Here is a 19,049-nt window from a genome sequence, read left to right on the forward strand (position 1 = left end):
TATGTCAAGTAATTTAGCAAAGAGACATGTTTAGAAAAAAAAAAAAAGGGTTTACTAATATGTTCAGCAAAAAAAAAAAAACAAACCCAAAATTTTTGCCCTGGCTGGTGTGGCTCAGTGGGTTAAGCACTAGCCTGCAAACTGAAAGGTTGCTGGTTTGATTCCCTGTCAGGGCACATGCCTGGGTTTCCGCCAGGTCCCGGGTGGGGGCATACAAGAGGCAACTGATTGATGTTTCTCTTGCACATTGGTGTTTCCCTCCCCCTTTTTCTCCCTCTCTTCCCCTCTCTCTAAAAATACATACATAAAATGTTTTTAAAAAGAAATAATAAATTTTTCACACTATCAGCTTTCTATCATTTCAGTGTATAATCATACAAAAGTCTGCTGACAGTACTATATAGCCCACAAAGTGGAGTTAATAGGACTCAAATTCACATGTAAGTACAGTTTAATCACATCTTGGAACAAGAATTTTATCATAAATTAGTAAGAAGTTGAACATAAAAGGAATACTGCTAAACATGTTAAATACTAAGTTATAAAAAAGCCCCAAGAACTTAAGTCAGACAATTGTATTACAAAAGATTAAACTCATTGGCAACTGAAAGAGAAATAATAGTTCCAGTTCACAGAATTGAAAGTAATTCTTTATTGATAAACATTTATACCAGAATTAGAAATGTCAGTAGAAAAATAAAATTTAAATAATTTTCTATCATACAAATAGTTGATCAGTTCGACTGTAGCAGTTAGTGAAATAATCTAATACAAAAAGTTAAGCTGATTTTAGTCACAACCAGCCTCAGAGAGTGCACAAAAAGAAATGCAGGTACATAGAAGTTTCTGCCTATGGACCGCTCACGGCACCAGGGTTTCACATTCCAGGACACGGCGTCTCAGGGAAGGGTATATGCACTGCAGTTGTAGTAGGAACTGAATTGAAACCAGAGCAGTGAGAAAGGACATCCAGAGCCAACATACAACTTAAAAAACTTAAAAAACAGAAGGAAGGACTTCAAGGTAATAATTGCATGAACTTTTTCTCACTAGGTTAGACATTTCCTAAGAAGTAATATTTCCTGGAAAAAAAAGGCGGGGGGGGGGGGGGCGGGGTTAATAGCACAAAGAGCCATGGTTCTCTCCGAACATTCATTATGCATTTAAATGTGGACCTAAGTTTTTGCAAAATGCCTTTACCCTGAAACACCCATCGTAAAGAATCCAGAAATCAGCTTTTTGGTTGAGGGCTGTCTCCTTTCCCCACATTAAAAGAAAAAAAGTGAATATACAGCTGGGAGTTGGGCTAGTTGTGCATGTGTCTTAAGAAAACCAGGTGTTGGTAATAATTATCAAAAAACTGTGCAGTAAAATACAATGTTCAATACAAATGCCAGTATTTTTTTCATTTGAGCAACTATTCCCAAATAATTGTGTATTTGAAATGAGAAATTTAAAACAATCAAATAAAGAAATAAGGAGGAACAGCCATTTTTTTATCATTCAAATAGTTTGGTCCTAAAAACACTTCAAGCTGCAAAACTGAATTTATATGAAGTATATACACATATATTCACAGAAGAATGTTCACATACTTGGATGAAGGAAACATTCAGTTTGAGGATACATTTTATATTTGAAGTTTTTAAAAAGAGCAGATAATCAAAATATAGCAAATACAAAAGGATGAAAACAGGAAACACTTTTCAAAATGCGTTAATTTTTTGTTTCTTGGCTCTAAAAGAAAAATAACCAAACATTTAAATCATAGATCAATATGGTTTTTAAATTAGTACTCTAGGGGAGGGGTCCACCAATCACTGGCCCACTTGTTCAATTTGTGAAAGTCTATCCAAAAGAATGTTCTGGGGAGAATGCTGAGGCATCCTTCAATAGAGATTGTTAAAATCATTTCTTATAATAAAGGATATATTCTAAATTTCTTAGACTGAAGGGCTACTTTTCAAAATCACAGCTCCTAGAGTTGAAAAATGGAGTCTTTAATTAAAGGCTTAACAGTTGCTTGAGAGAAAGATTTGAGCATTGGAGAGTAACCATGGGTGTTTATAAAGACTTTTGTCTGCATTCCAACTCTACCTGTAATTTTCCACCTAGGCTGAGTATATGTCACTGTAACTTTGACAAGTGGTCTAATGGCCTTTAGTGGAAAGAAAATGTCCAGTTAATTTTTGTGATCCCTTTGTAATTTTTCTCTTTGACTATCCCTGGTAAATTGGTCCCCCTGGCTGTTTTTAATCAGAAGCCAGAATGTGTATTTCTTTGAGTGAAACTGTTTGTGTGTATGTGACCTCATGGGCTGTCAGCCTTACTCTCACAATAAAACTTTCCTTCAAAAAATGTCAAACTTAATTACCAGACGTTATTTTGAGAACAGATAACAACAACATTGATTGTATTCCATACAAAACAGTTTCGGTTTTTGCCATCCTTTCTGTTTTGAAGGTCACAGTTTTCAGGCCTTTTAATGAAAAAGATCATTAGGCAGTCAAAGAAAAATTTAAAAAGCTAAAATTGGATTTTAAAAGCCTCTTAATATTTGCCCCAGCAGGTGTGGCTCAGATGGTTGGAGCAATGTCTGTGAACCGAAAGGTGGCAGGTTCCGTTCCCCGTCAGGGCCTGTGCCTTGTAGCTGGTTCAGTCTCCAGTTGGGGCAGGTATGAGAGGCAGCTGATCAATGTTTCTCTCTCACATTGATGTTTCCTTCTCTCTCTCTCTCTCCCTCTCTCTAAAAATCAGTAAGCATGTCCTTGGATGAGGATAAAAAAGAAAAAAACCTCAATATTTAATGTTCTTTAAGGACATAAATTCTCTTAAAGGAAAATCTAAAGGACGCAGTGGAAGGCATATCTGAAAATTAAACTTCAGGCACTTTCTGGAAGTGACACCCACCACTAAGTAACTAAGAAGACTAAGTAGCTATTAAAACAAAGAAATCGATAACCCTAACACTAGTTTAAGCTGCACTTCTATTAATTTTTCAAGAGCCCGTAATAAACCAGTCACTAAGAAAAACTATAACGGAATGTTTTAAATATCTTTTTTATGTGCCTTAATGTCAAGAGTACCCTAACCCATGTGGGTTAAAATTTTCAACTTGAGTTATTTAATAGGGTATTTTTCCAATTAAACTAAATAAAATTAATAGAAGTAACAGGAAAACATGGTACTGGAATTCTGGAGGAAAAAAGTCTCAATTAGCTAGCTAATTTTGATAAAATGTATAAAACAACAAATTCACATCTTTTAAAATATATTAAATAATCAGAGGTTAAGATACTTATCCATAGAATGTCACATCATTCAGTAGTTAGCTCCTTTTTTAAAGAACAGTGGAATCAAAGCCACTACTTGTGTTATAGATTTTTTTCTGTTTTATTTCACCAAATTTGTTCACAAAGCTATATTCAATCATAACTATTTGGCACTTACTATTGTGAAGGTGTAGCAAAAAAAAGTCTGCCAAATTTCAATCAAGATTAGATCAAATAAGATTTTTTAGTACAGTATAGTCTGCTTAGAAATAAACCAATATTTTCCATAGTTTTTCTGAAATATGCATCACTGCATTTTCTCACGCAATATTGTGAATTTCAGTGCGAAGACTGCTGACCCAGAAGCACAGCTGACCTGGCTTTGGGTAAAGGTGCACCTATAAAACTGCTTAAATTAAATATCAAAACAAACAAACAAAATAAAACCTGATTTGTTTGGTTGCGAACAATAAGAGTCCAAAAGGATCTTCACTTCCTGGAGCTTCAAATTGAAGAAAAGGCGGAGTTGCTGTTCTTCACATACTTCTTCATCCAAGTTGCTTCCATTTGAAGAACTAAGAAAACACTACGTTCCATATTATATTATTTTTGAGGATTCTATGAAACTTAAGTTCAACATCATAGCATAAGGGTCTATGCTATAGAGTAGCTAAAACCCGTAAAAAGGAGACCACCACTACACAAAATGTCTGTCCGGTGCCGAAGGTGAGGGCTTCAAACGGAATCATTTCCTTTCCTGCTGCTCGGTACACTCCTGCAATGGCTGCGCCTGTCCAAGAGTTCAAGAGTGTTAAAAGAAAAATCAAGATTAATATAATCAGGAAATTATAGCACTTAAAATTCTACCATTAATAAACTGTTCCAGATTTTTTACATTAAAATTTAAACACTGTACAAATGTTTTTGTTTTCCCTATTCATTTGCGGACTGTTCTGTGTTTTAAGTATTCCTTATATGGTTTGCAAATTATTGATCTATGCTTTTAGATATTTTAAAGTGACACCTTAAAACTGAGAGCCTCCTAGACATAGTGAATAAAACCCATCTGGAGGTCATAAACCACATCACAAGGACTGCAATTTCCACATGACCTGATCACAAACTCAAAAACATCTCTTTCTTCCCCATGCACTTAACAGGCACCTAATACATTCTTGGCAATAAATAACAAAGCTTCTCCTGTGTGAGAGTGAGCAAGAAATATTTCAGGAAAAGCCACAGGGAACCTCCACTCCACCTTCTACTACACTTAAAGTTCTCTCTAGGAAGTGGATGTAGGAGGGAGGAGAGGGGTAGAAAAAGGAAGACAGGAGGACTCTAACCCTATAAAGTTGCTACTAATTCAAAGGGTACGAGGAAAGAAATACTCAGGGATTCCTTTCTGTTCCCTACGTCATTAATTATTTTTATTATGTTAGTCACTGTAACTCCCTAGAAATAGAGTAAACAGAACAAGCGTATTTGTATCTACTCAGGTACCCTGAGTTGCTGCAGGGACTCACCACTGTGCCAAGAAAGTTAAGATTTCATTAGTTTGAAAAGGAATAGATCTGAAGTTCCCAGATAAGCCCCCCACCAAATGCTCCCAACAAGATTCTCCTTGGTCACAGAGTGTTCATCCATTCAAATATTTATATATTTCTATGTTTTGTAAGGTATGATCCCTGTCCTCTTAGTACACAGAATCTAGCTGAGGACACAAGACAGAAAGCACAAGCATAAAAGAGGTTCTGAATGACTCAAGACATAGAGTGTCTCAATCAAATGTCTACACAGTTTATAACTATGATGTGAAGGTGTATTAACCAATTTAAGAAGAATATTAACTAATACCTGTGCTGGTTTCCTGCAACATTTGAACTGTGGAATGCCCATCTCCAGTGGCCATGCACACATACTGTGCCACTGTCATCTGAGAGGCACATGCTTCATTGAGCCCCTTCTAGAATTTAGTTCCAAAAAAGTGGGTTGGGTACAAAGAAGCTAAAGCAACCTGACCTGGGCCTTAAAGTGGGATCTGGATGATGAAGAAGGGAAGAAAAGAAAAAGCTTCCAAAAAGATCAGCAATATGAGAAGGGAACAGACTCTGTGCACAACATCTTAAAGACAAACACAGCATTTAGGGCACAATTACTGTGTGTTTGTATTATGTTAAACTCTTCGCATACACACTATTTCGTTTAGTCATCACATGGCATAGGAGGTGGGTAGTATCATCCTCACTGCATGGGTGAGAAATCTGAAACAGGTCCTCACAGCCAGTCATCCAGTAAAAAAACTGGAGCAGAGGGTCTCTAAAGACAGCTGATGTAGCTCAAAATACTGGAAAAGGCCAGTTATGGAAACTCCTTAATGCAGACAGGAGAAAACTGGCCTCCCTCCTGTGTTATCTCAAAGGTTTTATCATTTGCAGAACACAGAGAAAAGAGGCCACTTTGTCCCCAAAAAACCCCTCACGTCAGAGACAGAGGGAGACTTCTGCTTGAAGCTCAAGGCTTAGATTCACAGGAAAAGAAATAAAGTTACAAATTAGTAGGAATGTTATGTTTCTATTTTGTACAAATATATTTATGTTTACATGTATACCTAGAAAAGAGCTGGAAAGCACAGACCAAAATGCAAATTGTGGTTCTCATTTAGGAATGTGGCAATTGAGGATTTTTATTTTTCTTTTCTTATACTTTTTAATTTATATAAAATATACATGTTAGTTCTATTTAAGTATGAGCTTAAAAAGATTTAAACTTATTCACATCCCTGTGACATGAGCAAAAGCCAAGGGACAAAAAACAGGTAAAAATAATTTATAATATGAATGTTACTCTAATTCTTACTCAGGAATTCCTGAGAGGAAAAAAATTACCAGGTACTTTTTAAAACAAGCATTCTTGTCATTGGAATTATTCTTCCATCCTTAAAGTAACCACACCTGAATGAGTAGAAATGATTCATCAGCCATCCTATCATGCTATCCCTCAAGTGACAGCTGATGAGAAAGGAGCAGTAGCTTCCAGAAAGACAAATATCTTCCTTTTGCTGGTGACCAGTTAGAAGATTTAATTAACATAGAATTAACATAGGCCTCCCTGAAGCCAGCAAGAGGAAATCTGACTCAGGAAATCAAAGATGTTAGCCCAATGATAATGGGGGACGAGGGTGAGGAAAACAATACATAAAAAAGGGTCCTGTGCAATGGATCGATGTTTCTCTCACACCAGTGCTTCGCTCTCTCCTTTCCCTTCTTGAAAAGCAATGAAAAAATGTCCTTGGGTGAGGATAAAAAAAATTTTTTTTAAATGGGCCTGTGGTTAAAGACCACTCTTTCTCTGCATCCCACTCAGGCCTGTTTCTAAATGGGTCCTGAAATGAACTGACAAGTCATATGAAATATTTTGACTGGTATTTTATTTTTAGTTTTACTTCTTATTGAACTTACTAGGGTGACATTGGTTAATATAATTATATAGGTCTCAGGGGTATGACTCAATAACACATCATCTGTATATTGTATTGTGTGTTCACCACCCCAAGTCAAGTCTCCTTCCACCACCATTTACCCCCATTTTCCCTCTTCCACCTCCCCCTACCCCCATTTCCCTCTGGTAATCATCACACTGCCGTGTGTGTCTATGATTGACTGGTATTTTAATGTCTAACATACTTGTCAAGATTCCAGCAGTTATTGGTCCCACGATGCCCATCAACAGGATGCTTACAGACATGAACCTACCATATTTGTGATGTCTGAGGGTGAAGAGGGCCAGTAATCCAGCGGGGACATGAAAGAAGAGAGAGGACACCAGTGCCCACAGGAACACACCATACCACATCTCTACAAGGGAAAGCAAAGAGGGTCACAAATCACTGCCTTTCCCAGTGCAGTCATCACAGACCCATGACTGGGTCATGACACCCAGTTAGTCCATTTTCAAAACCATTCAGTCGCAAAGTAGGTTCATCAGTGAACTAGCCAAACAGTGATGGTTTTAGAGGGATCAGCAAACTGCAGCCAGCGCCTGTTTTTGTCCATAAAGTCTTACTGGACCACAGTCATGCCCACTCATTTAAGTCTTGTCTATGGCTGTTTTTAAGCCACAAGAACAGAGCTGAAATAGTGTCAGGGACCACATGGCCTGCAAAGCCTGGAATATTTACTATCTGGCCTTTCACAGAAAAAGATGACCAATCCCTGATAAGCTACCTCTAGCCCCAAACACTGAAAAAAAAAAAAAAAAGGTTCACTCAGATTTGAAAACTGCCCTAAATCATGTCCCTCCTGTAAGAACTACAAGCCTCAATCACTGACAGGGTGCCATGCAGTCAACACCTGTTGATCTTTCCTGGCGTTTTGATTATTCAGTCTCCTACAATGGAAAGCTATAAATTACATTCATTCAACAATCATCTTCAAGATAATACAGTAAATATCAAGCCACAGCCTCCTTTTAGGCTATCAAAGCTCCGCAAGATACGACATAAATACCAGGAAATAGGAATGTTTGGTTTGAAGACAAACAGTAAGTAAAGGGCAGGTTAGAAGAGGAGCTGGTTCCTACAGAGAACCTCTAAATCACTCTTAGGATGACAGTAATTCAGAAACATTAAAAACTTTGATCACCACCCATGCACGCAAACCTGTGCATGAGACACCTTGGAAAATACAAAAAAGGAGGCAATACCATCCTGCCCTCATGACTTTATAATTTGGTAAGTGGCAGGCACAGCATTCCCCCGCAGCGAGCCCAGGCAGCTTCAGATTTCTCCGAACAGCTCTCTAGCCACCCACATGGATATAGAGAAGGTGACAGACACATCAGATAAAATCTTGTCCATCCTCCTGCTAGAGGCGAGTAAGTAACAGGCAATTTAAGAGATCAGTCAATAGCTTAACTCAGGGTTTCTCCATCACAGCACTACAGCCGTTTGGACCACATAACCGGTGTGGGTGGCTGTCCTGTGTGCTTGTAGGACCTGGAGCACCACTCCTGGCCTCTACCCACTGGATGCCAGCGGTACTCCCTCCCCAGCTGTGACAGCCAAGCATTGCCAAAAGTCCCCTGGAGGCAAAACTGCCCAAATTAAAAACCCACTGGCTGAGGCCGAGGGTTTATAAGAGCAATAACAGTTAAAGGTGCAAAGATAGATGGGGTCACATTACCGTGAGCTTTGAAGCCCAGACTGGAATTCAACCAATGTGAAAGCCCTGATGTACCATTAAAGGTTTTGAGCAGTAAAGCTTTGTCACACATTATATTCCAGGTCCCACCTTACATTCTCAGTAGAACAAACTGGAAAACCTTTCCAGAGGGTAATTTGGACACATGTATCCAAAAAAGTCAAATGTGCACATGCCCTGCCATGGCGATTGTGCTTCCAGGAATACAGCCTACAGGGACACGCACGCAGGCAAGGACAGGCAACGAGACGTTCTCGGCAGCGCTGTCTGTAAGGGAGAAAGCTAGATCCAACGGCATGTCCGTCAATGTGGGATTACTTGTGAAACACATTTGGTGCGTCCACAAAGTCGAACATTACACAATCATATGAAAATGTAAGATAGATCTTTCTATAGTGATAGGGTAGGATGCCATCAGTATAAAAAATAATGTAAAAGAATGTCAATCGCAGAATAGTATATAGAATAAGATCCCATTTTGTAAAAACAAAACACAAACATTCACGTGTGAATGCTTCTGTGTACTCTGAGAAAAGTCTGGACATGTTTGTTTAATAAATATTTACAACATGCACAGGTGCTGCTCTAAGTGCTTTACAAACATCAGCACATGTAATCCTCTAAACTCAGTGAGGCATGTATCATTAATACCCCCAGCTCTCAGGCTGAGACAATGGAGGCAGAGGGAGGTGAAGAAATCTGCCTGAGCCTACCCCGAGCGCAAGGTAGGGTCCGGGTTCAACCCTGACTGCCCTCACTCTCCAAGCGCCTCTTGGAGCACACTAAGCAACAGAAAATTGTTATTTCTGGAGAGTAGGGTGGGTTGATGACAATTCACTTCTCACTTTGAAAGAAAACAACGAAACTTGTGTTTTAAAAAGAACTGTTCAGGAAGCCTGGTCCAACTGGGATGAACAGCTGAAGAGGGGCCAGTGAGGAGCATCAGTCGGCCGTTTTTCAAGCTGAATTTGAGTTGTAAGCTTCTGTTGTGTGTGTGATTTTTTTCCCAGATAAATTTCTTATTCTTCTTGGCGGAGGGGCAGGGTGTTTAAGGGGCTTACAGAGATTAGGGGTAGGGGTCAAATCCCCCAAACCACCCTCATCATTGCCTCTGATGACTGTGTTCTTTGCTCACTGAGTCAAATAAAGCTTCAGTTAATACCATATTCTACATATACCTAAATTAGGATGCCTAGCTCCTGTTTTGGATGGAAGGCTCTGAATGAAAGCATCGGAGGGGCACCACCCAGGGCTCAAGCCTTATTAAAAATTAACAAACAACTGAGGGTGTTTGGCACTTTTGTTCTGGTGAAAAACTATCAGATGGCTAAAAAAAGTTTCAAACGGTTTGTGAGCTTTTATTTTTTATTTCTGCTGAACAAGCTGTTATGTTTCTTTAGAATTGTTTTTTTTTTTAAAGATTTTATTTATTTATTTTTTAGAGAGGGAAGGGAGAAAGAAAGAGAGAGAGAAACATCAATGTGCGGTTGCTGGGGGTCATGGCCTGCAACCCAGGCATGTGCCCTGACTGGGAATTGAACCTGTGACACTTTGGTTCGCAGCCCGAGCTCAATCCACTGAGCTATGCCAGCCAGGGCTAGAGTTTTATAATACTGTTGAAATTGGTCTATTTTGTTTGATGATAGATGATTTTTTTTTTGCAAATTCTGTTAAAGCAAGTTAAATCATGCAATATGGAGTATAAAGTGATTAAATAGCTGTGTCCCAAGCTTAAAATGAAATATATTACATATAAATAACTAACATATGTATAATATATAAAAATATATTATTAACTATTGCCCTTTCTCTATAAAGAAATAACCACTTTTCCAGTCAAAGTGTCTATCAGCAATTGAGGGCAGGATTCTGAATCCTCAGGGTCTGGGTCCCATCCTCCTCAGAAATAAACCTACATCACTGTGGCCTCCTTTTCCAGCCTTGGGTGGGAAGCCATTCTTGCTTCCCCTGCCCAGGAGACTTACCCTCTCTTCTTGTCTGGTGTCTAGACCATGCTTCTCCCCAATAAAAGTGTACCTATGAGAGCTCTGACACCCACAAACCCCTCCTGCCTGGGCAGCTTCTGCTGCACCCTGGCTCAGTGATAGCAGCCTGGCCCCCCAGCCGAAGGCCCCCTTGTACACCACCCCATCAGCAGTTCATCCTCAAACCAAGGCACAGTACCATGCAGTTTCCTTCCAGAGCAGTTAACCCCATCTTAAATCCCACAGTCCTTACCAGCTATTCCCCAGATCACTCAGAGACGCCCTCCACGCACCACCCTGTGCGCAAACTAAGTTCTATGATGGCACCAGGAATGCCACTGCCCAGGGTGGACAAATAAGATTACAAATCTGCCTCAAAAACACAGGGCAGCTGCCATGGGCTTCTGGCTGCCACCACTGACCCGATACTGCTCTTGGGCCCTGCTGGAGCTCTCCAAATTTAGAGAAGCACTGCTCTCTGCATCAACTCAAGGCACAGTTGGCACACAACCTCTTACTGGCTGCCACACAACCACGCAGCAGTGAACTCCAAGGTGAGGCCTTCATCTGCCAGAGACTCACTCACTTCCACAAGAGTGGGTCTGGACACTCGGGTGTGCAACCCGACTGCCAAGAAACGAACTATGTTCCATCGAAATTCATATACCAAAGCTCTAATCAAGTAGGGCTATAGTCTTATAAGAAGAGGAAGAGATATCTCTCTCTCTGTCTCTCATTCTCGCTCTCTCTCACCCTGCCGTGGGAGAACATGGAGAGAAGGCAGCCCAGAGGGCCCTCACCACAGCACAACCATGCTGGCCCTCCGCTTTTAGACTCCCAGCCTCCAGAACTGTGAGAAAATACAGGTCTGTTATTTAAGCCACTTAATCTATGGTATTTTGTAACAGCAGCCTGAGCTGACTAAGACACCAACACTCACCTGGTCCCACTTCTGGAGCACAGGACCTGCCCAAGGGGACCTGCTAGGCTACCAACCCACGCCTCAATTTTCCTCAAGTTGAAAGGCCTGTTGGCAAACAAAGAAAGTCTGGCATATAGCAGGTCAGCACCTCTAAAGTGCTGAGAAGGGGAAGGTTGCTGCATCCTCCTGCAACCCTGAGCTGCATCCATTAGCTACCTCAGTGCCTACATATTTTATTCAGCGTCATTTACATCACTTTATGCAGGAAAAAAGGCTTAATTATATTAGATGAGTAGTGCGGTTTAGAAAATACTTCTCAGATGGATGGGATTATTATAGCACTCTAATAGCAAAGGCAAACCCCAATCAATAAAACACTTTAAAAGAAAAACTAAGTGATTTCCCTTTAATCTACTGCGCCTTAATTTGTTATCTATTTAATAGCTGTTTATTGATTATCATATGGTACTTTTTATTTCCCTGGCTCAACACACTGTCAAAAGTCTTTGTCTACACATCACACAGAACTTCCTTGTCCACTGTTTCAAACTAAGTGCATTATCATCAGCTTTGTGTATTTTGGCAGCTGAAGTCACATCACTTCCTGATGTTGAAGTATAAATTAGATGATCTGTAATAAAAGATTATAAGGGGAAATCAGCACTGGTGACAGAATGGGCCGCAAAGATTTCTACATACTTCTCCCCAAAGCCTGTGAATGTGTGTGGCAAAAGAGAATTTGCGGGCATGATTAGGTTAAGTATTTTGAGAGATTTTCCGTGGGCCTAATGTAATCATACAAGGGTCCTTGTAAGCAGGACGCAGGAGGGTAAGAGTCAGAGGTTTGAAGAGGCTATGGATTTAAAGACGGAGGAAGAGGCCAAGAGCCAAGGAATACAGGTGATGTCTAGAAGCTAGAAACGACAAACCAATTTGTCCTTGAGCCTTAAGAAGGAACACATCACTGATGACCTGTTTTGGACTTCTGACCTCCAGACTATAAGATGATAAATCTGTGTTTTAAGACACTAAATTTGTGATAAGTTGTTACAGTGGCAACAACACTAAGAGTTCATTCATTCAACAAATATTTATTTAGCCCATTCCATAAGCCAGGCAATTCAGTGGGGGAAAAAAAAGATAAAAAGACAGAGTCCTGCCCACAGGGAACTTATTATCTCTAAGAATCTATTTTTCAGACAGACATCTCAGTTAAAGAGAAAAGCCACACAGACTGTAGGATCCCCTAGGTGAGTTCTGTATTAACTAAAAGAGTTTATAATGGCGGGCTCCCAGGCCCTCTACCATCTACAGCTGAGTCATCTAAATTCCAAGCAAGGTCTCAAGGCCAACCTGGCCCCAGTTGGCAGAAATGGAAGAAGCCTATACCAAGTGGGCAGTGAGGCTCAGCACTCAGCCATCCTTTCAGCTGGCCTCCCACTCTATCTTACGTTCCAGGTCAAACGACTGTATGAACACAGTTCCTATGAAGCCAGGGTTCTAGGTAGACCACATCAGTCTTCCTGGGGACTGTAGTTCTCATCTGTCCTGCAGCTCGATGCTGGACTGCCTTGATACTAACTGCCCCAAAGCCTGCATCTCTCCACACTGCCCACCGGGAGACCCCTCTTACTGAATCCCACCCACCTGCCTAGGGGCCCATCTGTTCTCTTGTGAAATAAGAAATACAAATATATTGGTCTCTGCCCCTGGTTCCTGACACAGAGCTCCTAAATCCCTTGAAATTTCCAGAATCATCTTGTTTTCCTAAGGGGATCTTTCGTGGGCTCCTGGGTTGGGGCGAGGGGCTGGAACCTGAGTTAATAATTGATCACACCTACGTGATGAAGCCTCCATCAAAATCTCAAAGTACAAGTTTCAGAGAGCTTCTGGGTTGGTGAACACATGTACGTGCTCAGAGGATGGCCCACCCCGACCCCACAGGGGCAAAAGCACCTGTGCTCTGGACCCTCCCAGACCTCACCCTATGTGCCTCTTCATCCGGCATGCTTTTATACCCTTTAATATCCTTTGCAATAAACTTCTGATCTAGCAGTAAACTGTATTCCTGAGTTCTGTGAGCTGTTCTAGAAAATTAAACCAAGGAAGGGTTGGTGGGAACCTCTGATTAACAGCCAGAAGCACAAGTGACAGCCTGGACTTTTGACGGGCATCTGAGGTGGGCGATGCGGGCAGTCTTGTGGAATTGAGCCCTTATCCTGTGGGGTCTGATGCTAGCTCCAGGTAGACGGTGTCAGAACAGAAATGAATCGTAGAACATCCAACTGATGTCACAGAATTACCTAATGTGTGGGAAACCTACACACCTGGTGCCAGAGGTGTTGTGAGTGTGGCAGCAGTGTGAGGGGAAAGGAAAACAGTGAGTTCTCCCTAGATACCCCTCCCCTCCTCCTTAACAATGATAACCTGCTCACTGGGACTGCCAACTGTAGCTGTCGCCTCTCTGCCGACCCTACGGACCTCACCCCTGGTTTCCAAGTGTGCCCCCTGGCCGGCTTCACCCTGACTGCCGGTCTTTGTTCTAGCTGGCTAGATCTCGTCTGTCCTGATCTGGCCTTCCATCTAATCTCCACGCTAAGGCAGAAAGTCAATGATAATGGATGGGTATGAGGTTTCTTGCTGGGGTGATGAAAATATTTTCAAGTTCCTTGTGGTGATAGTTGCAAACTCTGCAAATATAGTAAAAATCATTGAACTGTACACTTAAAAAACAAACACACCAGTAAGTCAGATCATCCCTCTTCTGCTCAACACCCTCCAAAACAGTCCCCCCAGGATCTGACCTCCCCTCCTCCTCCCACCTTGCCCACACTGTTCCATCCTTTATGTTGGCCTCCTTTATGTTTCTTAAGCAAGCTCCTGTTCCAGGGCCTCTGAACCTGCTACCCCCTCGCCCACAATACTCTTCTCCCAACAGCTATGGGGCTCATTCCTCACTTCCTTCAGACTTCAGTCCCAACAGCATCCTCATAAAGGGCTCCCTACCTTACGTAAAATGACATTCCACTTGGACACACAAGACCCACCACCTACTATTCTCCTACCCCGCCTCACATTCACCACAGCTGTTCCCTTCCACACTTTTAAATTCTGTTTATTTTCTCTCTCTCCCCATTAGAATGAAAACTTCTTTGTTCACTACCACATCTTTACTTGGTGCCGAGAAAACGATAGGCGTGCAACAGGCACTGGGTAAATACTGGTTGAGTGAACGAATAAATAACTGGTCCTAGTGTGACCCATTCTTGATTCCAGCAACGGCACAACCAAATATTAGTGGGTTTTAGTTTAACTACAAGATACACTTTGGCATTGATTTAATGAAATTCATACCTTCAGAAAGTTACTGTCATTCCTGATACAAAGAAAAGATCTGCCTTTCTGAGCATTCAGGTTTGTTAAAAATGACAACAAAAGGAATCTGAACAACTTGGAACAAGGAAGGTTAGTCAGAAATCTAAATGGCTAAATTGCAAATGCAGGTTTTAAAAAAATCAATTCAAAGCTTCCTGATAGTGATAAACCACAGAATATTTAAGAGCAATGATTTTACTATATTGAGTTAGCATAATATACAAAAAACCTTTTCAATTGGGTCAAAATAAAAACTATTCCAGATCCAGGTCAATGAATGAAATTCACTGTCCACAGAATCAAACTTCATGCACCCACTGTATCCATCATTCCAGCTAAAGGTGGGACAGGGAGGTCAAGTGTCTACTCATCACATTCTGGTCAACGTGAGGTCCAGGGCTACATCTCCTGAATGTTTATATCCCCAGTCCGCAGCCTGCACTTTGCCAAATGCTTTCAGGTACCTCCTGCTTTTCAAAAGTTCACTTTCTGCCACTTCCCTTTTACAAAAGACTGACATTAGTACTGTTTTGCTAATCAAAAAAATGCAAAGAGGATTTTCACTTTTACCAAAAAAGGGGAAAAGTAAAAATACCATTCGGTGCTTGTTATGCAGTGAGCTGTTATTACAGGCTGCGTGTACCGGATCAGCAAGGGGGACCACCAAGTTTCTTCCCCAGAACTACACTCAGCATCAAGCCCCTATAGCTCTGAATGGTCTGTGAACATCTGTGCTTTAATCTTGATTCACTTTGTGCATCTGTTGGCAAGGCCTGCCCTAAGGTGATTACTTCTTCACTTGATACCATTTCGGCTTAGGAAAGGTTTCATAGGAACTCTCTGTCAGATAGCGGGGGAAACCTGTATTGCTGAATGAATGATTGCTGGTGATCAACACCTCCAATTATACCTCCACAGAAGTACTGATAAACTCAAGTACATACTGCAGTTTAATATTTTCAGGACAATTTCTGAAAACAAAACAATCACCCTGGCTGGCGTAGCTCAGTGGATTGAGCTCAGGCTGCGAACCAAAGCGTCACAGGTTCGATTCCCAGTCAGGGTACATGCCTGGGTTGCAGGCCATGACCCCCAGCAACTGCACATTAATGTTTCTCTCTCTCTTTCTCCCTCCCTTCCCTCTCTAAAAAATAAACAAATAAAATCTTAAAAAAAGAAAACAAAACAATCCTCATAGCTACAGATTCTCTACCAAGAGGTAATGTTAAAAGTGTTATCCCAAATCTACGTATCTCAATTTGTTTCTTAAAGAAAGAAGAGGCAGCCCTGGCTGCCATAGCTCAGTGGATTGAGTGCGGGCTGTGAACCAAAGCAATGCAGGTTCGATTCCCAGTCAGGGCACATGCCTGGGTTGCAGGCCACATCCCCAGTGGGGACCACGTGAGAGGCAACCACACATTGATGTTTCTCTCCCTCTCTTTCTCCCTCCCTTCCCCTCTCTAAACATAAATAAATAAAATCTTAAAAAAAAAAAAGAAAGGAAAGAAGAGGTAAGCCCTGGCTAGTGTGGCTCAGTGGGTTGAGGCATTGTCCTGTAAACTGAAAAAGGTCTCGGATTCAATTCCCAGTCAGGGCACATGACTGGACTGCAGGTTCGGCATCCAGCTGAAGCTCGTAGGAGAAGCAACCAACACGTGTTTCCCTCTCACATGGATGTTTCTCTTTCTCTCTTCCCCTCTCTCTAAAAGCAGTGAAAAAAAAAATGTCCTCAGATGTGGGGAAGAAGAGAAAGAAAGAAACTAAAAGCCAGACAGACTGAACAGTATATTCACAGTTTCAAAGTATCACCTCACATGACTTATCAATTAAAAAAGAATTAAGGTACTTTCACAGTGCAGGGATCTGATAAACACCATCTTCAGCAGACGTTGAATGCCTCCCCACATGCTGCACTGGGAAGTGGGTAACATCATCCATGTGGGAAGTATTCTGACCAAAAATATTTAATTTGAATGTAACCAGGAAGACACAATTAGATAAATTTAGACTGTGGGACAGACTGAAAAACAATTAGCCTGGACTCTTCAACAACGTCAATCTCAAGAAACTGAAACAAAGATGGAGAAACTGTTGTAGATTCACCCAGACTAAAGAGACATGACAGCCAAGTGCAATGCGTGATCCTTGATTAAATCCTAAAATTAAAAAGGAAACGAAGCTACAAATGATATCCTTCAGACAATTTGGAAAATTTAAATAAGGCCCATATATTAGATAATATTCTACTGATGTTAAATTTCTTGGGATAGAGTTTTCTGACTACAACAGAAAATGCTCTTGTTTGAAAAGATCCACACTGACGTGTTAGGCATCAAGTGCCATCACTTCTGTAAATTCCTTTCAAATGACTCTGCAGAAAGTAAAAATGTTATGGTTACAAATATACATACATATATGTATACATAAGCAAAGGAACATAAACACAAATAACAAATCTAAGTAAAGGGTATGTGGGTATTTGTTATACTATCATTTCAATTTTTCAGTAGGTTTGAACATTCTCAAAACAAAGAATTGGAGAAAAAATATGGAAATGAACAAAAACAAACTAATCCGGTTCAGGGGTGCCTGCAGACTGTCTGGCATTTCATTTTTTTTGGACAGTGTCTCCAGAATGCCATGTTATCACTGACTGTGTGAACTTAAGACCTTTAGAAACACGGTGAACTGCCAGGTTACCATTTTGGGCATGATTTCAAGCTAACATCTGCATCTGCCCCATTACCAGCTATTTCACAAACCTGACTGGGGCAAAACAAAACAAAACAAAAAACCAGACAGGCAATACAGAGCAAGTCTCCGGTGTCCACTGAATGGCGCCTGACAGTCGCTGACCAGTGGAAGAAAAAAATCACAGATGCCTTGTTTATGACTGCAGTCTGTAATCCAACCCTCCTTTCTTTGCAGGTTTCAGGCCCCATTCTCGCTTTGTTTACTAAGGCAAGGTATCAGCTTAGCTGGAGAGCCCAACCTTAGCCTTCAACTGCCACTGCTCTCCGTCTTCTTGCCTTTAAAGGTCCAACACAAACTGTACCATCCCCTCAGAACCTTTCATTAGCCTTCCCAAGAAATTGCTCCTCTCGGCTTTTGGAGCACAGATAGTTTTCTACCTTGCATTATAAATTAGAAAACCCCTTCTATCAGGCCCAGCAGACGCTCCAGGGCGGGTAAGAAGAGTTAAAAAGAAGCTGTGCCAAAGATCTGGAACGCGTGAGCGGAAGACTCGGCAACGTCTCAGAAAGTGTTTCCTAGAAAGAGAAGCTGATGGAGTGGGTGGATCCGGACGGAGGTGCGAGCAATCAGCAGGCAACCTCCTGGCGAAGAGGGAACCAGACTAGAAACAAACGGCGTGTGAGTTCTGACTGCCCCTCAGCCTGGCCGGGACGATTCGGCGTCGAGCTGCTAAGGCAGAGAAACCGGCGCCGACGGAAGGGGCCAGGAGCACCCTGCACCCTAAACAAGCGGGGACGATCTCCTCCAGGGCTCTTTAGAGATCAAGTCTGAACCTAGGTGGTTGGAAACCCCAAAGACCAAGACCAGTTCTGGAGCTGGCCGAGCTCCCTCCACCGACCCGTACACCCGCGGCCGCTCCCTCCGACCTCTCCCCCAACGCGGGTTTGGGGTGGCCGGAACTAAGGGGCCGGCAAAGGAACGACAAGAAAGGGGGGTAGAGCTCCCAGCTCTCGGCCCAGGGAGCTGGACCCTCCAAGAAAAACAGCCCCATGATTGCTAGGCTGCGGGACTCTGGAGAAAAGGCACGCCCCACCGTCGGCTGCCCCGGCAGGAAGTGCAGAGCGCAGGCGCGGGGTCGGTACCTGGGAAGGAGCAGAGAGAAGTGGAGTTGGGGCACAGGGTCCCGTTGCCCACTCGCGGGACGAGCTTCAGGCTCAGGATCTGCTGCAGGAGCCCGGCTGACCCCCCGCTGCCGCCGCTCCCCTCGTGCTCCATCCCGCCGCCATTCACCGCAGAGAGATAGGGTAGAGCGTCCGAAGTGTTGCCGTAGCTTGCTCTCACAGCCCACCCCGCTCTCAGTATCTCGTCTCAGCGTCACCTTCGGCCCCGGCCCTCTTCCTCCTACCCCAGCGGGGCTGTCAAGTGACGGTCCCTTCCTCCAATCAGAGCGCGCCGCAAATGGTAGGGGCGGGGCTATATTTGATCCCGCCCCTCACGTTGCGTAGAGGGAGACCCCATGGAATACTCCCCCTACCCGGAAAGTCTCTCCTGCTCCAGTAGGGCACGCTCTACTCTGCCTTTCTCGGCAGCGCCACCTATAACA

The 19,049-nt window shown here is 42.3% G+C and overlaps 1 protein-coding gene across 2 annotated transcripts; it reads right to left on the reverse strand.

Annotated features, from left to right (window-relative positions):
• Positions 1-433: 433 nt before the first annotated feature.
• On the reverse strand, positions 434-18,867 carry TMEM170A (transmembrane protein 170A). 2 transcript variants are annotated; one of them, XM_028502045.2, is made up of 3 exons: positions 18,589-18,867; positions 7,025-7,126; positions 434-4,062 (listed from the first exon to the last, which is right to left on the reverse strand). In XM_028502045.2, exons 1-3 carry the CDS (start codon positions 18,719-18,721, stop codon positions 3,932-3,934), a joined length of 366 nt encoding a protein of 121 aa, XP_028357846.1. In that variant the 5' UTR covers positions 18,722-18,867; the 3' UTR covers positions 434-3,931. The 2 variants fall into 2 exon arrangements, with proteins under 2 accessions (XP_028357846.1, XP_028357845.1); XM_028502044.2 differs by having other exon boundaries at positions 6,956-7,126.
• Positions 18,868-19,049: the final 182 nt, after the last annotated feature.

This window comes from Phyllostomus discolor, chromosome 12 (assembly GCF_004126475.2).
Source record: "Phyllostomus discolor isolate MPI-MPIP mPhyDis1 chromosome 12, mPhyDis1.pri.v3, whole genome shotgun sequence".
Lineage (NCBI taxonomy): Eukaryota > Metazoa > Chordata > Mammalia > Chiroptera > Phyllostomidae > Phyllostomus > Phyllostomus discolor.